This window comes from Poecilia formosa, unplaced genomic scaffold, assembly GCF_000485575.1.
Source record: "Poecilia formosa unplaced genomic scaffold, Poecilia_formosa-5.1.2 Scaffold51, whole genome shotgun sequence".
Classification (NCBI taxonomy): Eukaryota; Metazoa; Chordata; class Actinopteri; order Cyprinodontiformes; family Poeciliidae; genus Poecilia; species Poecilia formosa.
Genome location: NW_006799990.1, coordinates 511,967 through 532,138, shown reverse-complemented (window position 1 = coordinate 532,138; position 20,172 = coordinate 511,967). Strand labels below are relative to the sequence as shown.

At 39.6% G+C, this 20,172-nt stretch overlaps 1 protein-coding gene across 2 annotated transcripts in view; it reads left to right on the top strand.

The window, feature by feature from the left end:
• The first annotated feature begins 231 nt into the window (after window positions 1-231).
• The window catches only part of slc6a9 (solute carrier family 6 member 9), a 69,518-nt gene continuing 49,577 nt past the window's right edge, over window positions 232-20,172 (top strand). Inside the window, exons 1-2 of one of the 2 annotated variants that reach the window (XM_016671791.1) lie at window positions 232-270; window positions 13,990-14,295. In XM_016671791.1, coding sequence (XP_016527277.1) covers window positions 14,266-14,295 — 30 coding nt within the window. In that variant the 5' untranslated portion in view covers window positions 232-270; window positions 13,990-14,265. Of the gene's footprint in view, window positions 271-769; window positions 934-13,989; window positions 14,296-20,172 lie in introns of those variants that run through there. The other variant, XM_016671790.1, reaches the window with a different exon arrangement.

Genomic DNA, 20,172 nt, shown 5'->3' with positions numbered 1-20,172 from the left:
ACATTTTCGTTCTTGTAATGAGAAAAATATATATTCTCGTATTTATTCTCATAGAGTTTTTGCAGGATTTAATTACGAAAAAAAAATAAAAATCTAGTTGCATATTTAGGGCTCCTTTGTTGTCATTTTCATGGCTTTGCTGTGAAAAACGCCCTCCTGCCCCCCCTCTCTCACCCGCAGCCTCTCCAACAGTTGTTATGCCGACGCATGTCTCCTCCTCCTCCTCCTCATCCTCCTCATCCCTCCTGCCTGATCGGTCCTGAGAAAAAGGTAAAATCCCCGTCTGCATGCCAGAACCTCCGAACTGTCTCCGTCCATTCCAGTAAAGTGTTTTATCATTATTATTATTATCATTCCTCACAGAGCCACTATTCTTTTTTTCCCACTTTTTTTTTTATTTTTTTTTAAAGAATTTCCTTCCCCATCAGGAAGTCCCGAAGCTTCCACATCTCCCCACCGCACTGAGCTACCACACCTGTCTGGAAGCGTCGCGTTTTGCTCAGCTGAGATCTGAATTCGCATCGTGGCTAAAGCGAATTCAGACAGGTGTTGGAGAAATAAAAAATAAAAAAATAAAAAAATAAAAAAAAATCACCGGGGTGACGGGAGAGGAATCGTTGCGGCATGCTTACTTGACAAAAGAAAGAGCAGCGCATGCATTGTGAGCACGTGCGCCTCCACTCTTCCTGCTGTCTGGTGACGGTCTTGGTCTCACCATCATCAACGCGGCGCGGCGGCAGAAACGCCGGCGCGATTACCACCACTGTTTATTTTTTCATTTATTTATTTCTTTTTTTACATTTCGTCTTGCAAAAAATATATGGAGGAGTTTTGTTAGCATTTATGGGGGGTGGAAGAGAGGAGAAACTGGAATCCTGGCTACTGCAGATCGATACCCGGCAACTTGACATCATTTGTCCTCGGAACTTTCAGGTAAAGTGATGCAGACGCATCAGATTTGGGAGCCTCAGTTGGACAGAGAGCCCTCACATGTTACTGACCCCCCGCCACGGCTGGTTTGGATTAGAGAAAGAAATGGGAGGGGTCAATAGGAGGAAGAGGTTTTGTTTTTTTCTAAGGGGGTTTGACGTTGACCGGGTAGGAACCGAAGACCAAGGTGATGCAACTTCCATCTTCCGTCTTCCGTCTTTTTCTTTTCTTTTTTTTTTTATCGGCAGGAAGAAATAAGTCGCGTGTTTGAGCAGAAGTGAAGGGCGCGCGCCGCTCCTCCGCACACAGTAACAGATCTCTGATCAGAAAGAGATAAAGGGGGTAGGTTTGGTTTCAGCTCCGGCGTGTTTGCAGCTCTGTCGGTATGTCTGCACCTGTAGCCGCAGCGTGTTAAGATCAGATCAGCGTCGTGCTTGGATGACGTCTGTGTTGTTGTCATTATTTTCAGGGTTCATGTTTAAGGAGGAAACACGTGGCACTGCTATAGTGAGATCCCATTCATGATCACTATTCACTATGCAGACAGTGAGGGGAGCTCTGAGGAGGGGGATTAGTGATGAAGGGAGGGGGGCTTGATGGAAGATTTTTCTTTCCACACTTCCTGTCCTGTCAAACACTTTATTTAAACATTGAGCTCTATCATAAGTCACACAGTAATAATATAATTAGCCACTGATCAGATTATCAGTAAGTAATAAGTAGGGAATTAGCAATAGCAATTCCATATTAATGTTAAAATTACGCACTTACCACTACTATACTAGGTGCACATTGCTAGAACCAAGTTTTAGAAGATCCTTAACCTTCAACAATGTGTCTGAAACATCGGTCTGAGATTACTGGAGCTTCGTGTATTTAGACAGTAGCACAGTATCGTCATAAAGTCACAGGTATGGCCAGCAGCAATATTCTGGGAAGTTGTGGTGGTTAAACACCACACCCACATCAGAAACCCATCATTAACCTGACCCACTGATTGAGTGCTGTCGTAATGTTTACGTCAAATTCTGACCTTACCGTCTGAAGTTGAGAATTGACGGACCAGACAACATTTTTGCCGTCTGTCATTGTCATTCTTGGTGACTGTAGGCAAACTGCAGCCTCAGTTTTCTGTTCTCAGCCAAGTGTTCAAGGTCTGCTGCATTGTTCATTCAACATAACTTAGTTGTGATAAGTTGCTATTTCAGCTGTACGGTTTCATCCTTCACTTGTTCGCCCGTTCTCTGATCGTCAAACAAAGCGTTGTTGTCCACACAACTGCTTCTCGTTGGATGCTTACTCTTTTTCTGACAGTTTTTATTTGTTTTGCCTCGACGTGGTTGTGCATTGAGAAAATCCAGTAGATCAAAAATGTTCTCAAACACATCAGCCAACTGGCCCGGCACCAACAACCGGTGAAAGTTCAAAGAAGTGAAAGTATTTGAAAGTGTGATTATTCAGTCACTGAAGTCTCCCTTTCTTTTCCTTTCTGATGGTGAGTTTAATCTACCATGTTACTGGTTGATCTGGCATGTGTAGAAAGCAGTTGAGCAGGTGTACGAACATTTTTCTCGATGTTGGTGACGTTTTTTTTTTTTTTTTAATGACCATAGAACTCAAATATGGGAGAAAGTCCTGTTGGGGACAAAAACAAAATTTTGAGTATTTCCTTGCAGTTTGTATTTCAAGAACTCAATAGGTAAAAATTTTTGTCCTAATTAAATTATAAATCCCCACCTGCATTAACCGCCTGTACCAGATATGAAACATTTTTTAATGTAGTTAGGTGCCGCAAAAGTTGCAGTGGTGGAGATTTATTGGCATAAAAATGTCCAGTTCTCTGGTAAAGCCCAAATTTTCTTCCGTCAATACATCAAGCTAGAAGGGATTCTCGTTGCCTCTGACAGCTGTCAATTTAACAAGCGGAATTAATTCTTAATTCCTCTGAAAGTGGTCAGGACTGGTGGATGTCACCGAGTGTAGTTTTTTCCCATGACCTGGATCAGGACAGTTTTCACAGCATGGCTCTCAGACATTTCAGTGTTGTTTTTTGCCAAGCGTTTGTCCAGACATGTCTGGATGTCTGGAATTCCCAAATGCTGCGGCATTTAGAGTGTTAGGAGGGAGGAGGGACGGAGTTGCGCAGACAGCAAAGCAGAAGATGATTAAAAAAGACAATTTGTGTGTCAGAGGTGTCGAGGCGCGGCCGTGTCGTGACGGTCTTTGCCCAGGAGGATGTTGCTTTAATCTTCAGGTCTTCAGATTTAAGTGGCTTTCATTTGAGGTGACAATTCTGCTAGATTTTGTACGAAAGATCTTAGTTTCTAATAAACAGAGAAAGAGATGTGTGTGAAGCCGTGTTTTATCTCCAGCCACCACTAGAGGGCAAGAACGTACAGCTAAGCTTTGCCCTTTGGTTTGCGCTCTGGACTGCAATGGTTCAAGGATGTTTTATAGTTTTAGCAAAGCTGCTGCCTTATCAGACAAGATGCAGAAATTATTTCTTACAGCCATCAGGCATACCTGATCTGAGCCACAGATGCAAATGTGAAGTGAAATAAGGTGCAGTAAATTATTTAGTAGTTTTGTTTTAAAGAAATGTGGTTGAGTATAGGTTAGGGTCATTAATATGATTAATTAAAAATGTCCCCCGCTCCCCAACTTCATTCATTCATTCATTCATTCATTCATTCATTCATTCATTCATTCATTCATTCATTCATTCATTCATTCATTCAAATAAAGTCCTGAAATCCCTGCTCGTATCTGATGTATGGGTTGATATTATGGAAAGTAGGGTGGGACTTTAAGTTGAGACAAATGTGGGGAAGTTTTTTGTTGTTGTTTTTTTTAATAATATGAAATTTTAAAAAGATGAGACTGTCTATATTTGCAATCGCACTCATCTATAATGTCTTTGATTTTTGTCTATAAAGATGTAATAAATATCTCCATTTACTTTACAAACAGAAACTATTTCTAATTGGTAGGTTCAGTGGTTAATGCCTCCAGTTCTGTCTCATGTTGTGCATTTATAGTCTATGCGTTTTCTTTAGTTCTAACTTTTTAATCTTGGAATTTCCTGGTTCCCGTTTTAAGTTTTGGTCGTGTTCCTTCTTGTTTCTTTTTCTAAATTTCCGACTCAGTTTCTTGTCGTCTTTCACTTTTACTTCATCAGTTTGTCATTTTCTGCAGTGTTTAGGCTTTGCATTTTTTCTTTTGTTGTTGACAGATATTTTTCTTACATCTAGATAATTTAGAATATCACTGAAATGTACTTCACCTAGAAAACATATCCTCATATATTGCACATATCTGTTACACAGAGAGGATACAGTTCAAGCTTTTTTTGTAAAAAATAAAAAGTATGATTATGACTTCCAGTTAATCAAAACCCAAAATTTAACTAATCTGAAAATTAGATTGATAGGGCAAAGGAAAAAAAAATTATGTCAAGCACTTGCCCTCTAGTTCAGAAAACCCTGACCTACACAATCAAGAAACTGGTGGCTGTTCACAGAGTGCACTATCGAATCAAATTAATGGAAAGTCAAGTGGAAGGAAAGAGTGTGATGGAAAAAAGATGGCTAAATAACAGAAATAACCACAGGGTTGGAAAGCTTGTTTAAGAGTTCAGGGAGATTCACAAAGTGTAGACGACAACTGAGGTGTGGTATTGTATGTGTTGTAGCATGAACTAGAGGCAGTTTCATAAGCTCCTTACCTAGGGTGTGGAGAAAAGAGACTTGGTATTCAACTGTCCAAAGTCCTTTAGGTTCAGTGTGTAGTTTCCTTAGTCCTTGATGATTCAGGATCAAATTCTTTTTCTAAGTTTGGTTTCATTAGATCCTACCACATCCACGTTCGACCAGGTTTAGGCTTTGGTTGGTTTTAACCAGATTTAGTGTTTCCTTTACAAACATTTCCTTCCCTATTCTTTTGTCCAGACACATAGAAGACATATTCACCATTATTCCTGCAACTTGTTTAACATTACTGTCCAGCTCTTAGAAGCTTTCCTGACCAGATGTTTTTTTCTTCTTCTTCTTTTCCTTCTTTTAGTTTAAGGGTCTGCACACCTATGCAGTCAAGGAACTGGTTGGTATTTTTCCATGATTTTTTCAGTTGAACAATTCGGGAAATACTTAATTTTAAAGGTGGTAAGGTTGATTTGTATCGGTGTCATTTTAGCAAGAGTTAGCAGTCGTACCATAATATATATGTATTTTTAATGACTTTGGTAATTGTTTGAGTTGTACTTGTATTTGGCTGTCAGTCATTCACAGATTCCTTCTCTGACCACTTCTGCTCTCTCTGATTGCCACAGGAATTGGTTTCCAACCCAACTTTGTCTGCTCATTCTTCCTCCAGTGACTCAATTCTCAATACAAGATATTTTTAGTTCCTCTTGTTTTCTGGTTAGTGCTCAGAGTGAAAGCAAAAGTTGCAAGCTTTGGAACTAAGTTTTCAACAAATTATGCATCTAATCAAGACAAATTTCTCACTTCCTCATACCTTCTGTTGCGTTTCTGCTGGTGGTTACTGTGTCTCGTGCTTCAATGCGTTTGAGCTTAAAAGTTGTGGAGTACTTCCTAGTATTGAATACCACTTCTTTTATCTTTTGATCTATTATCTTTTGATCGTTACTGAACAATTGGCCACTATTTTGTACTTTGTAAAGTTCCTCATAGTAGAAATCCACAACTTATTGAAATCTCATAGCTGAAATCTCACACCTTCCTTGGGCATAAATACCATATGTCACAGAGACCCTTCCCTCTTAGCCACTCTTCATAATGGAAAGGCAAGAGGACATCCTGTTCAGGTCAGGCAGGACATCCTGTTCAGGTTAGGCAGGTGGGTGTCGAGCGCCATAAACCAAGAGACTGCAGATTAAAATGAGACACTCACGTAAACTTCTACAGTCAGAGAATTATATTACAAGTTAAGCTTTGATAAACAAGACTGGACGATGCTGGCACTAAGCACAGAGAGAAAGATGGTTTGATTGGCGTTCTGTATTTGAATTAGTTTGTCTTTGATTGTGACAGTTCTGATGTTCTGGTTTGGTTACTGTTTCAGGGCGAAGGGTTATTTTTGGTTGACATATGCTTGTGTTTTTGTCATAGCTCTATAGATCATGTAGATAGTGCTACATGATTGCTTGTGATTTGAAACACCACACCTCCTGTTGTCTAAATGACGCCTCTCTCTCTCTCATCCGCTCTATCCAGTTGTTTTGTCTGCATGTGTAGATTGTTTGGATATATAAAAGGAATTAGACTGACCAACATCATTTGGTGGCGTAAGCACTGAAGAATCTAGCTCAACCGCAAAATGATGATTGTGCAAGTACTTTTGTTGACTTGGTAGAAATTGAAATGTTGAGAGAGTGACAGAACAGATAGAAAGGATTTGCAAAAACTGGGGAGATACTCTGTCTAAAAACACAATACTCTGTCTAGCTAATCCCCTTAAGCCAATGCAGCTGAAGTTAGCATCTTCCTTGGAGCATTTTGTCATTGCTAAGCTACAATGCATTTCAGTTTTGTATTGAATCTGTATGGCGTTTAAACATACCGCTCCAAAAATCTAAACCACTATTACAGATATATATAAATAGATCTTTTCTGCCACTCTCTCAACTTTTCAATTTCTTCCAAGTCCCAAAAACAAAACATAGAGGATTTTAGATTTCCCTAGAAATATTGTTAAACTTCTATTAAACCCCATTCTCATCTGTGATGTGTATCGTTTTGAGCCATCAGATGGAAACAGCTCCGAATGCTTTCTGACCTCATTTAGTTTTCGAAAAGGCTGTCCTTACTGTAATCTTACAATTTTTTAAATTCTTTTATTGTTTGCAGCGAACGGCTGAAAATAAGCCTCGCGTTGGCTTCTGCGCTTGCAGTCCTGGAGGATTCTTGGAGGTATACGAAAATCATTAAAATTTTACTACAACGTCATTTTTATCTTTATCGTTCAATCACATAATTTTCCCATTTCCGTTGCGGTGTTGACGGAATTAGTTCGTGTTTTTTTTTTTTTTCCCCCAGCTTTCCCAAAGTGATTCCAGCTTTGCCGCCTCTGTTTCACATGGTCCTGAACAAAAGCTCAAGCTTAGTTAGGGCTGCTTTGAGTGCCGCGTTAGTTGTACTTGGCGTCACATATGTACATGAGTAAGGCTGTCTATCGCAACCAAACAGAACTTGTGGAGTCCCAATCTTACTGCCTCATATTGACCTCATTGATTATAGACACAGCTGCTTTGTGAGGCCAACAATATGACGCATTGTAAACATGGCGAGCAATAAAAGGTGGCCGCTTTGTTTTCTGCAGGCTGCTTTGTTGTACATTGTGTCAGGGCCGGGAACTGGAGGCTCTCACACTGACTGACACAGTGCATATGCAGATCGCAGGAACAGAATGTATGACTGTCAGTGCGATGTTGCAACTCCCCGTGAGACAAGTGCTATATTTAGCTTAACTCGCATGTCTCTTATATTGTTGGCCTTGATTATCGAGCAGCAGAAATTAAAAATAGCAATAATGCTGTCTATCGTTCTGCTGTATACTTCTCCTTATTTCACATAAAGTAACACTTGTTCAGCTTTATCTTTTCTACATTTGGATTGATGTATTTCTGTTTTTTTTTGTCATCTTATGCAGGAGTTTAAGAAAGTACATAATTTCCAGCAGAGGTATGAAAAATATGGCTTTCCCTGCCTTTGCTACAGTACAAACATACAAGATTTTTTCCATAAGGTTTCAAGGGAAATGATGATGTATGTAGAAAGAAGAAGGTGTATTTTTTTTCTTGTACAGCCACTTTTTTTTTTTTTGGCAAATTCTGCTTAAGTCAGCACATTGCATGGTTTAAACACAGACAAAAAATTAATGTTTCAAAAACGAAATGTTAATCCTTCCAGGAATGTTTAAGATATGTGTATATCAAAAGTACAGAGTAAAACTATTCGCTTGTCTGCCTTCATACATATGAAGTGGAGTGACATCCCTTTCTTAATCCATGTGGTTTATCATGTCAGGCCACTCCTTCGGAAAGCCTTTCTGTAATATTTTGGGGTGTGTTTACGGGAGCTTTCGACCATTCTAAGCATGTTTTTGAGGTCAGACACTGATATTGCACAAGAAAAGGGCTACCTTGGCGTTCAGCTCTAGTTCATCCCACCATAGGGTCAAAGTCAGGACTTCGTGCAGTTAAATTTCCAATACCTGACTTGCTCGTTCATGTCCTTATGAGCCTTAGTTTACACATTAAAGCAGAGGTCCAGTCAAAACAAGAGGACACCATCAACAAATGGCCCACTTTCATATAATAGTTCAAAAGTGACCTGAAGCATTGACTTTTCTTTTCGATGAAACAGTATGATCTTTGGGTTCATACCCAAAGATCTGTCCCCGATAAAACTCTCTGCAACAAACATTACACCAGACACGATTCAGACAGGCAAGTGACTTAAGTTGACTTGAGACAAGGTAACAAATTGTTTGGAATATTTCTCAGTGGATCCAAATTTACAGCTATTTAAGTTTTTTTTCTTCTGTTCAAGTAAAACCAATGCAATTTGAAATAATCACTGGAGTCTAAGCATAAAACTCAATTTAATTTGACTCTGTATGTTGTTATTTTTACTTAATCTAAGTTATTGTAAATCATTGATTTTTATTAAAATGTAACCTTGCTTTTTCAACTACAACATTTGACCCTAGATCAGGGCCGGCCCAAGGCAAAGCAAACTAAGCAGGGCCCCAAGGCCACTAAGGGGCCCCCCTCAGTGGAGCAAATTGTATTTATTTATTTATTTTTGGTAATCATTTCTGTCATAATATCAAAAACACAATTTCACTATAAAGTGATTTGTTTTTACAATAATATATATTTGATAATGTTTGTAGAAATTATTACGTTATTGATAAAAAAAATGCTTTTGGGGGCCCCTGGTGGCCACGGTAGGTACCGCATGCTTCGCCGGTATCATGATCTGCCGTGCAACGTGGAGAGCATCCAAACGTCCAACGCTCCGGTCAGAAGTTAAGTTAGCAAAACAATGTCTCAAAAAAGGACTTATCCATCAGGGAGGGAGAAAAGAAAGAGGAAGAATAGAAAAAAGCCAAGATAAAGGTTTGTTTTAATGTGCCTTGGTAACGTAATGTAACGCTGCTAATAGAAAATTAGCTTGATAGCGACCTGGAACGGTCCAGTTCAACAGCCAAACATTTATGCTAGGGTCTTTGTGTTTATGTGAAACTGAGTTTAAACTTTAAATGAGTTGATTCTCATGGTTGGCTCTGTATATTTCTCAGGTATTTTTGGCTTCAAAACGCCGTTTTTGATAAGGTTTGATAATAATTAAAACGTCTCAGTGTTTGACATTGTCTAGCAAAATGTTTTTATGTCAGGGTACATAGCTGCTACATGGATGAGCTGCTCTATGCTGTAGTTGGGAATTTGTTGTTTGCTGCTGAGCATAATAATTTTGTGGCTAAAACAAACATTATTTTAAACTTCTAAGGTATGTGAAACTTATGTTAAAAATCATTTGAAGGCTCAGAATCAGTCCAGTATCGGTACCGGTCCACATTCTCAAAGGAGAAAAACTCACCTGATATAAATTAAATTTTTAGCTATTGGAGTTACACTTAAGAGAAATTTATTTAACCAAAGAATGTCATGAATACGTGTGTAGAGTTGCATCGATTGCAGTTTTCTGGCCGATCCCTGGTTACCGATCTTTAAAAAGCCTGACCTACCGATTTTGATTTTGGCTGATATTAAATTTTTGTTTTGTCTGAAATGTCGCTAAATATAGCAAGAAAGTCACTGTGTTGGCAACAGTGGGGTGAATATTGTTAACTGTAAACCTGTAGACCTGTTGGTTCTGTCAGTCAAACCTCTCACTGTAGAGCAGAAGAGGACAGAGGCTGATTTTTAAACCTTTACTGACGAAGATTAGATCAGGGGATAAGAGGGGCTTCACATGTAAGAATCGGCCAATCACAATCCCCCAAAATTAAGGAAATCGGCGGCCAGAAATCAACCGGATGATAAATCAGTTGGCCAATAAATGTATCCCATATTATACATGCACATAATGTAATATAACACTGGATAAACAGTTTCCTTTGAAAGATGGGTTGTTTCTCCTGCATTAGCATATTTAGCAGCATGTACACGAACACAATTGACAGCGCTAAGACCTTCTTCCTGGCTCTGATTGGTTGTTTTTGACTGGGAGCTGTGCATTTCTGTGGACCGCAATGGTAGCTCAGGGAGGAGGTGGAGAAGATCGAACTTCTCATAGGTTATCTGTCACATATTATACTGTGATGCCACAGTGACAGTTTTAACAAGTGTGTAATAAACATGTATATATTACATATGAAATAAGCTCTTTCAAAACTAAAGATAATCCATAAATTGTTTTAACTCCTTCAACAACCTGGGTCCAGAGGTGGGTAGAGGACCCAAAAATTGTACCCAAGTAAAAGTAAAAAGTAGCCGTCCAAGAAATTACTCAAGTAAGAGTAAAAAAGGTTTTGGTAAAAAGTACTGAGGACCTAATCAAATGATCAATCATTTAATACTTAAAAAATACATCATAAGATGCACCAGAATATAAAGCTAAGTGGAAATTTTGGTGTTTTAAGAATCAAAATGACAATAATTCATATAAGTAACAAAAAACTTAACAAAAATCAGGCAAAAGAATATTTTCGTTCAAAATAAAACTTTTGAAGCTTTAACATAAACTGCAGGTGTGTGTCTGTCTGGTGAATTTGTTGTTAAAATGTTTGCTTTTCATTCAGTGGGAAGAGACTCCAGAAGTTTTACTTCTAAGTAAAAGTAGCGATTCTTCATAATAAAATTTCTCAAGTAAAAGTGAACGGTACAACATAGGAAAAATACTCCTCAAAAAGTAAATAAAAAAAAAAAGTTTCTCAAGTAAATGTAATTGAGTTCTAGTTACTACCCAACTCTGCTTGGGTCAATATTAATCGTGTATTTATGTTGGTGTTCACGTTAACATAATCTTCATTGTTTCTGCAACTCCCCTCACGAGTTCATGAATGTTACTTCCTGCCCAATCGGCAATCCTTCCAGGATTGCCCAATCGGCTTGCCCTGGTTCTTCACGTACATACATTAGTGGAGTTTCTCAGTGGGCTGAAACCAGAGCTGTGTACTTTAATCACAGCGTTCAGTCCTGGCCCCTGATCATTCCTGAGAGCCTGAGCCGGCTGCCCTCTGCTGATGCTGTCTTTCTCCTCCAGCGTCTCTTTGTGGACGGTAGGGCTCAAGTTTGTAACCTAGTTTTGTTTCTTTCGGCCATCTTTTATCGATGTGCAGTGTGCTGTGTGTGATGCGGGATGCGGGATGCGTGTCCCTGGGCATTTTGGAGTTTCCATGGACTCCTGAATGTGAAACAGGCGTAGCGTTTGCATTTGGTGGAGGTTTTTTTTTTTTAATGTGTGTGACCCTGAACGGTGGCTATATTTGGCCCCTTTTTCTTTGCTCGTGCTGAAATGCGTTTTTTTTTCTGACTCCTTTATGGAGTCAGATTAAGCAGGATGTGATGCTAACCAGCCACTGTGCATGATTTACAGCCTCATTATGACAGCCTGTTCAGCTGACATGAAACTTTTTCCTCTTAATATGAAGTATAGTTTGATGCTTCTCCCTCTTGGTGGTATGGGACATGTTGGATCCTGCATTTTTTGGTGTTGGGACCTCCAGTGATGTGCCTTGTTCTCGTCCTTGTTCCTGTCTAATTTACTCTGAATCGAAATCTTAACGATTGGGAAAAAAGTGTAAATTACATTTTTTTTACTTGTTGTATTAGCTTGATGCAATCTGTGTCCGTCTACTGAGACTAAAAACAATTAAGACTTCAACCAGGAAGTCCCACTCAGAGCTGAAGTGACGGATTGTGGTCGAGACGTTTTGTAGAGATCACTGATACTGGAACATACGAGATTCTTACAAAATTCAAACGTCTCATAGTTAATATTTACCACATCTTCACGGTACAAACACATTTAAGACTAAAACAGTTTGCACGGACTCACTGCTTTTATTTACATTTAGAAAGCAACAATTATTCCAATTGGTGCTAAAATATTGTCACAAACAAATGATTATCAATGTTACGTTATCTGACATTTGTTCAGTTCTGTTTAATTTAACTTGGAATTGGATGTGTACTGGTTGGGTTTTGTTTTGAGGCAGAGTTACTGTGATATCGTGTATTTTTTTTAAAGTTTCACTTTGGACTTTGGCTGCGTTTTCACTCTTCTGTCCATTTTCAGATTAAATGTTTTGTTTGGCTTGTCTAAACTTGACTCTAACTTATCAATCAATGAGCTAAAAAAGTTCCCTAAACTTCCGATATGAATGTGTGATAATGAGTAAGTTATACCTTACATAATAACACTTCAAGACACCTGAAAAGAAACGGGCAATTCAAGGTTGCTTATAAAGATTGTCAAAAGAAAAGAACATAATAAATTAGATCTGCACTTCTTTTTTTTCTTACCATATATTTCTTTTTATGTTTGTTATTTAAAAAAAAAGAATTTTTTTCACTTGCTAGATTACATGCATATTGCTATTTTCATCTGCATTAATGCATGGGGAGTTTTTTTCTGTAATATATATATATATATATATATATATATAAAATTTATTTATTTTTTTTTCAAAAATGAGGCACAATTGTTCAGAAAACCTGCTGAGGCAAGAGAGCCTTGATGGGCTGGAGATTATGTCAAATTAATAATGCCGATTCAAAAAACTTCTATAGATCTGATCATGTTTTAAGGAAACAGTTTCATTAACATGAAATGCCTTTTTCACAAGGTTTTATTTCCCTGCTCTGACTGAAATGAATTGACAGATGGGACACTGAAGTTGGCATTGTATTTGGAGCTGGAGTAAAGGGCTATTTCGCCGTTTTTGAAGCTCAGTCTCTGGTTGTTCTTATGTAATTATATGTAACTAAAGGAAATGTCATTTTAAAGCCTTGTGTGCTTTTTATTTTTTTTATTTTAAAAAAAAAAAACCTTTATTGGATTTCAACTTTTTTTTCTTTGTTTTCTGAAATGGAATAAAGGTTTCAGAGTTTTAGATTGTGTTTGGAAGAATTTGCATTTAGTTTTAAATAATCCAGTCCAGTTTGGAGAACTTTAGAGCTTACTCTTGATTAAAGGTGAAATCCTAACGCTAACTTCAGTTTTGTTCAACAGAAGCAAAAACTGATGGGAGGAAAATAAGTTTATAAAGACTTTTTGATGTCTGGTGTTCCATTTGAGAAAACAAAAACTAAAAGAATTTCAATTACTATATTTAATCTTTAGTTGCAAAAAAACAACAACAACAAAACAACTTAGGGAAGATCTGTTTCAATCTGAAAAACCCCCAAATGTGACGATGTCATTTCTCTGCTTTAGTTTAACCAAATAGTTAGCCTTTCACTTAATATTTTTTCATGAGTTTTTTTCTTTCTTTCACTAAAACCTTATGAAAAGAAATTTCGGACATGCTGAGACTGTAAAAAATGTTTTGTTGGAACATAAATATTTTCCGCCACCTGCCCTCAAATCCGGGCTCGGGGCCGTTTTCCCACTTTGGCCGTCTTACAGCCGTCTGAACGTTTCCCTAACAGTTAATCTCTGGACACAAAAGACCACTTTGTCGTGCCAGCTGCTTTGCTACAGTATGCAAATATCTCACTACATGCTTTCGAAATTCTTTGCGTCTGCTGTCATTGATTTACATTTTTTTGGTTTAAATTCTTTTAGACGTTTTAAGACATTCGCATTTACACACACACACAAAAAACAAACAAACATTGGTGACATGTTCGATTTGTTTTACAGATCCTAGATAAAGATCAATCTGAATATTCACAAAAAGGGAGGGAACGTTACTAAAAAGTGTCTCCTTTTCCCCTCCGCCCCCCCCCCCCCCACCACCCAACGTCTCCCACCCCTCTCCTCCCTCCTCCTACCCCTCTCTGCCTGTCACGTGTTCTTTTCACAGCTTAGAAAAGTTTCTGGATTAAGGCAGAATTGACACAAAGCAGCAACGCCACTCCAAGCAACACTTGCGAGCGGGCACAGAAGCGGTGGGGGGAAACCGAGACGGAGAGAGAGAGAGAACGAGAGAGCCCGACGCGACGGGGTGAAGGCAACAACCCGGGGGCCCCTCAGAAGACGCCGAGAGCTCTGGTAGCCAGAAGGCGGACGAGTCCATTCCAGGCAGTGAGTGAGAAAGCAGCAGAGAGGCAGAGGATCTTTGCCGACAAAGTCCCGAAGGATGGAAGAGAAGCCGCTTTCTGGGATCCTGGTGAGTTCTCCTCTCGCACTGCGACACTCAGAACTTTGGGAGCACAAAAGGCACAGGGATGCGGGGCCACGTCTCGGCGGCGTCACGCGGCCGAGATGCGGCTGCCGGACCACCAGTTGAGTTGCTCTCCGCTTCCCTTTTTTTCCCAGACCTTTCTGTTTAGTTGTGACATTTGGGTACTTTCCACACACATTCAAAACTTTTCATACATTTATTAGACCTCTAGAGACTTTCTGAACATTCTGCTGCTTTTCCTTTTTTTTCCCACCAGAGGACTGATTAGTAATTTCTTGATCCTTCGCATCCTGAGGTGTTTAACCCTTGTGCGTGCAAGGACTGAGGCAAACTTAGAGGACTATGGCAAATGATACAAGTTTTATGTGTGTGGAGTCGGTTGGACCACATTTCTACATACAAGGGTTAAAAGTCAAAAAAGCTTGTTTCAATTCAAAGAAGAAAAGTTTTCCTCTGTTGTTCTCGTTCCCTTCATATCTGATATTTCTCTTTTTTTTGAGAGAGAGAGAGGAGGCGAGAGGCTGATAAGACCAAGAGGTAAATGTGTCGGTATCGGGCCTGCTCTGAAGCAGAGCGTCAGTAATGTGGCGTCATTGACAGTCAGGTCACTTCTCCCTCCACCTCTTCCTTCGGTCCAAGTCCTCCAGTCTGTCTTAAGACGGCGATAAACACAAACCCAGACTTCCAGCTTTCCTCTCTGACGTTGTTGCTTGTTTGATCCGTTGCCTTTCTCCCCCGGGTGACATTTTTCCAAACGACTCTGTTGCGTTCTTTTAAGATGTTTGAGGTGTACACCAACCCTTCCATTGCCCGCTCTCTCCCATCCTGCTCTCTGTTGGAGGGTGAAGATTAGGCTTTATTTTTACAACTTTTTTGTATGTGTGTTGTCGCGGTCATGTTTCCATTTTAGTCTCAGAAAAGCCAGTCAGTGCTTTGACTTGTGAGCCACAGCTGGAGAAGCGCTGGCATTCATACACGATGGAGATATGAAGAGGTTTTTAAACATGCGTTTGAATTAAAAGTGCTGGCGGTCCTCAGGGATCACTTTTAGGAGTAGTAAGATAAAGCAGTTATTCGCTACGATTGACAATTTTAGGAAGTGTTCACATGGACGCTCCACATTCCACGACATATGGAGCGTGGAATAATCATACTTTAGCTAATCAACATTGATTTAAGGAGTTCTGGAAGATTTTGCTCTTGATTTTACTTGTTTTGTCAGCTGTAAAGTTGATTAACTTTGCAAAAATGATCCACCAATCAGAAAGCCTTGACTTTGACCATCCGATAACAAGCCAAGTTGATTTCTCTTTAAGAACTATAACAAAAGAAGACATAAATACGGTATGCAAAATAACTCTTTCAACCTTTCTGCTGCCAGCATTTATTCATCCCTTATTTTGGGCAGCAGGAGGGAGAGAATAGTTGCTGTTAAAGTTTTTATATATTTTGTAAAGGAAAATTGTTCATGGAGAGCAGCGTCTTTTATTAGCAGTTAGCATGATTAGCATGAGAGGCATATGCGTATTCCTTGAAAATGTAGACTCCTTACTTTAAGTGTTAGAGTTCTAAAAACCTGCCAACATTTCCAAATCCTGTTTGTTTTCTGACAAGGAGAGGTTGGAAACTCCAGAAGACCAAACTTTCTGCTGTCTGCTGAATGTCTTGCTTCATCTTTCTCTTTGGCGCATGATGTCAATAATTCATAGAAAACATAGCGTTCTTTTAAACATCTTCTTACACCGCTGTGGTTCAATGCATTTAAGTTTTAAGCGTCGCATTGAGACAGAAAACAGAGAAATGTGAGTCTTCTTCACTCTGCAACACAGAAGAAGGTTACTGTCAGAGCAACATGGCAAAACTGAGATGGGTTCATTCATTTGTTGGTTGGTTGCCAGTTATCAGCAAATGTCTCAGTTCAACTGTACCAAAGTCTTTACAGCAGAGATGTATTGTTGTATATCTTCAAATTTGTCTTCGTGTTTCAAGAGAAATCGTGGTAAGATGTGCAAGTTGTTGCCACTTTGCGGTAGTGGTAAGTACACTGCCAAGAGATCTAAATCTTACCAAGTATTTTTTCTGTCAAATATCTAGTGTAAATATCTCAGAAAACTTGAAATATGGCAAAATGACCTTACAAGTAGCTTATCTGCAAGAAATAAGAGCTTGTTTCAAATCAATAATTACTTAATATTGATGGAAAAGTTCAAGTTCCATTAGCAGCTTTTCTGACTTATAATGAGACATTTTTCCCATGTAATAAGTGAAATAATATGCCAATGGAATTAGTACTTTTTCATCAATACTAAGGGATTATTTACTTAAAAAAAGTTGCTATATCTTGCTGAAAAGTTATTTGAAAGTGAGTTTTGTCTTATTTAAGGTTTTCTAAGATATTTTCACAAGAAACTTGACAAAAAATACTTTGTAAGATTTTAGATTTTTGCAGTGTAACAGATTACTACCAGATCCTAAGCAAATAATAGTATATACATTAAATGCATGTATATTTGTATATTTTTGTCTATCAAGAAGATGCCAAATTAACCAGAAATTCTGCACAATCCTTTCTGGTCTACTGTAACAATATTCCGAACCCAGTTCAAAAAGGTAAAACCACAGTCGGATGCCATTCACACTCGATCGTAGTTCTTTCTCTAAACAACACTTGACTCCTCTGCACAAATTAAAGTGCAGATTTCTCAACTCATAATCCGAGTTTCCCAAAAACGTCCCATGAAAAACAGAGAGGAGCGAGACACAAAAGTATGTCATTTCCTTCAAATACTGGTTTTGACATCTCTTTTGAAAACTGTTGCACTGTAAACATGGCTGCCAAACCCTGGAAAACAAGGACTTTTGTAGCTCGCAGATTCCATCCAAATTTAGTCTACGCAAAGCATGTTGAAAGTCAGGCTTTTGTCAGTCTGCTTGACACCCACTTACCACTTTTCAAGCACTCTCAGATATCAGCTGATGACAAACTCTCAGCTTTGAGTTTTAACCGCAGCTTTAGAGAGAAGGCAATCTGATCTTTTCTTTCTTTATTTCTTGGAGTGTCTGACTTGGAGGGTCAAAACACAAAGCTTTGATGAGAGTTAGTGCAAACTCTCTCCTCTCTCTAATTTCTCCCTGCAGATGGCCGAGGCCGCAGTTCCCCAGAAAGGATTGCACAGTAATGTTTGCGCACTGGTGTCAGCTGCGACTTCAAGTCATCAGCAACCAATCAAAGAAAGAAAGTGTGTGTGTGCGTTTGTGTGTGTATGTGTGTGCGTATGTGTATGTTGCTCCCATTGCCAGTCGCCTCTTTGTTTCCTCTTCCTCTGAGTGCGCCACTCTAACTCCACCCTCTCCTTAAGTTCTTTTGTCGGCCGTATCCTCCTCTCGCATTGTCTGACATCCACAAGGACAATTTGTAATTGTGATTTATTTGTCTAACCTTTTAGATGTAAACTACTCACCCAAACTGCTGTTTGAAGAGGGGAACATTGCCTTTTTCTAAAAAAGTTCCTGCTCTTTTCGTCAAGTTGGATTTATTTATACTAGCCCAGATGGTTGGTGGATGGACCGGTCACCATAAATCTCGGCACACACTAGGCGGTAGCTTCCTGCTACCATTTGGCTCGGCCCGTAGCCTTCTGCCAGGACTGACTCTCTCTTCCTCTCTCTCTTTCTGTCCAAACTTAAATCTCCTGCCACCGCTCACGGCTCTCAAAAAAAGAACCCCTATGTCCGTCAATCTCCCCATTTGTCTTTGACTGCCCTGGAAGTGGCGACTTCCACCGAGCGGATGAGCAGATGGTGCCCTGGCATTAGGCTTTTCACCGGGTGAACGGAGAGCTGTCTCTTTGTTTTCACTCCTTGGTGACTTCTTTTTGCACTCACGGTCTTTAAAGTGTCCACTCTTCGAGATGTATGTCGCGGGATGTGAGGGTAGGAGGAGGAGAAGGAGGAGTTGGGACTGCGGTGTTGCTGATTTGTTGCATTCACATGTCGGGCAGTGTGGACCACTGCTGCAGCTCCATCAACCTCCGAGGCCAAACGAGCGGAGGAGGTCACTCAAGTCTGGACGACAATCAAAGCGCACGAGGAAACAGAGGGGGGAGGAAGCGCAGGGTTTTAGTTGAGCTGAAGATCACGTTTAAACCTCTTTCGTCGCCTCGTAACCGCGATTGTTCCTGCGCATTTCGTACCAATAAAAGTGCAGGAAGTCTCTTGTTCTGAATTGCGGTTTGACTTCTGCTTTTACTGATGCACTGTGCGTCCGCCATCACACCCAGATGTGCAATGGTGCATTTCCTCAAGTGTGGCTTTTTCTTTCGCCTCTGTGCAAGTGGGGTTTGTCTTTTCCTCTAAGCCGACTCGTAGCTGTCAACGCACTGCCTGGCTGAACTTACGTCAGAGAGCTTTTAGGATCACAAGCTCCTCATGTACCGTTGAGTCATCTCTCAGCTTTCCTTGAGAATTAGTCTCTGTTATTTAACAAAACAACAGCAACAAAAAAAAAGCTTTTTGTTTTAGTTGAATTGCCTCAATGAATTGTCTTAGACAGAGAAATGTCAATGACAGGAATATATGAGAAAGGAATATATGAAATCCTGGGTATTTGCCATGGCAAAGAAAAAAGGACAGGAAGAGAGAGGAACCAATGACGTGGTGCTAACTGAAAGAGAGAACACTTTTGAGACATTAGATGTTTGTGCAGTACAGAAATTTCCAATTTTACATCAAGGTCCTGTACAATATTGTTCAACATTTGCGTGTTTTGTCACATCATAACTACAAACGTCAGTGTATTTTTTTTGTGTGTGATTTTAGGTGATAAACCAGCCCAAAACACACAATTATTACAAAGTAGAATGCAAAATCTCCAAAGATCTGATATTTATGGGTAGCCCTGTCACAGTAACAAATTTTACAGGATGATAAATTGTTCCGGAAGTTATTGTGAAAAACAATAATATTGTTGTTTTGAGATCATTTTCAAGTAATAATAATGCAAGAACACATTCTTACAGATCAATAAACTTTACATTTTTTTAAGGTTTTGTTGGTTCTAGGGGCTTTTGTTTGAAAGTAGTTTGATAGGAAACAGGGTAATAGAGACGGGGAAGACTTTGCCAATGTCGCCAGGCCGGGAATCAAACCTGCGACCACCGCCACGACGATTAGGCCTCAATACTTGGGTCGTGCTTTGCCCCTGCGCCACCACAGCACCCCAAACTTTACATTTTGATGAATATTTACCACTAGAACTGGAAGGTTATTGTTGATGTGCTCAAATTCTTTTCGATGTTGTGTGTCTGTGTGTGTGTGTGTGTGTGTGTTTGTTTGTGGTACCTTGTAGGGATCATTTTCCTGACACATACAACATTGTGGGGACTGAAGCCTGGTCCCCACAAGGGGAAACGCTTCTTTTTGGGTCAGGGATCAGATTTAGGACTAAAGTGTGAATTGAGTTTTGGTTAGGGTTAGGATGAGGGTATGGATAAGGTTTAGGCTGTAGAAATGAATGGAAGTCAATGGAAAGTCCCCACAAAGACAGCCACGCAAACACGTGTGTGCATGTGTGTGTTTGTGTGTGTGTGTTTGTGTGTGTGTGTGTGCTCCATTTCCCAGGGGTTGTGGGAATAATGTGTGCTGTAAGCTTTGAACTGGAAACTAAACAGAAAGAAATAGTGGATCCTACAGCCAACACCTCCATGGGGTCAGGACCCACACACACACACACACATATGCATACACACACACACACACACACACACACACACACACGCACATACATGCAGGACACACATTAGAATCTAATGCAAACTCAAACTCTACAAAACAAACTTTGCTTTTTTTTTTTTTTTTTTTTTT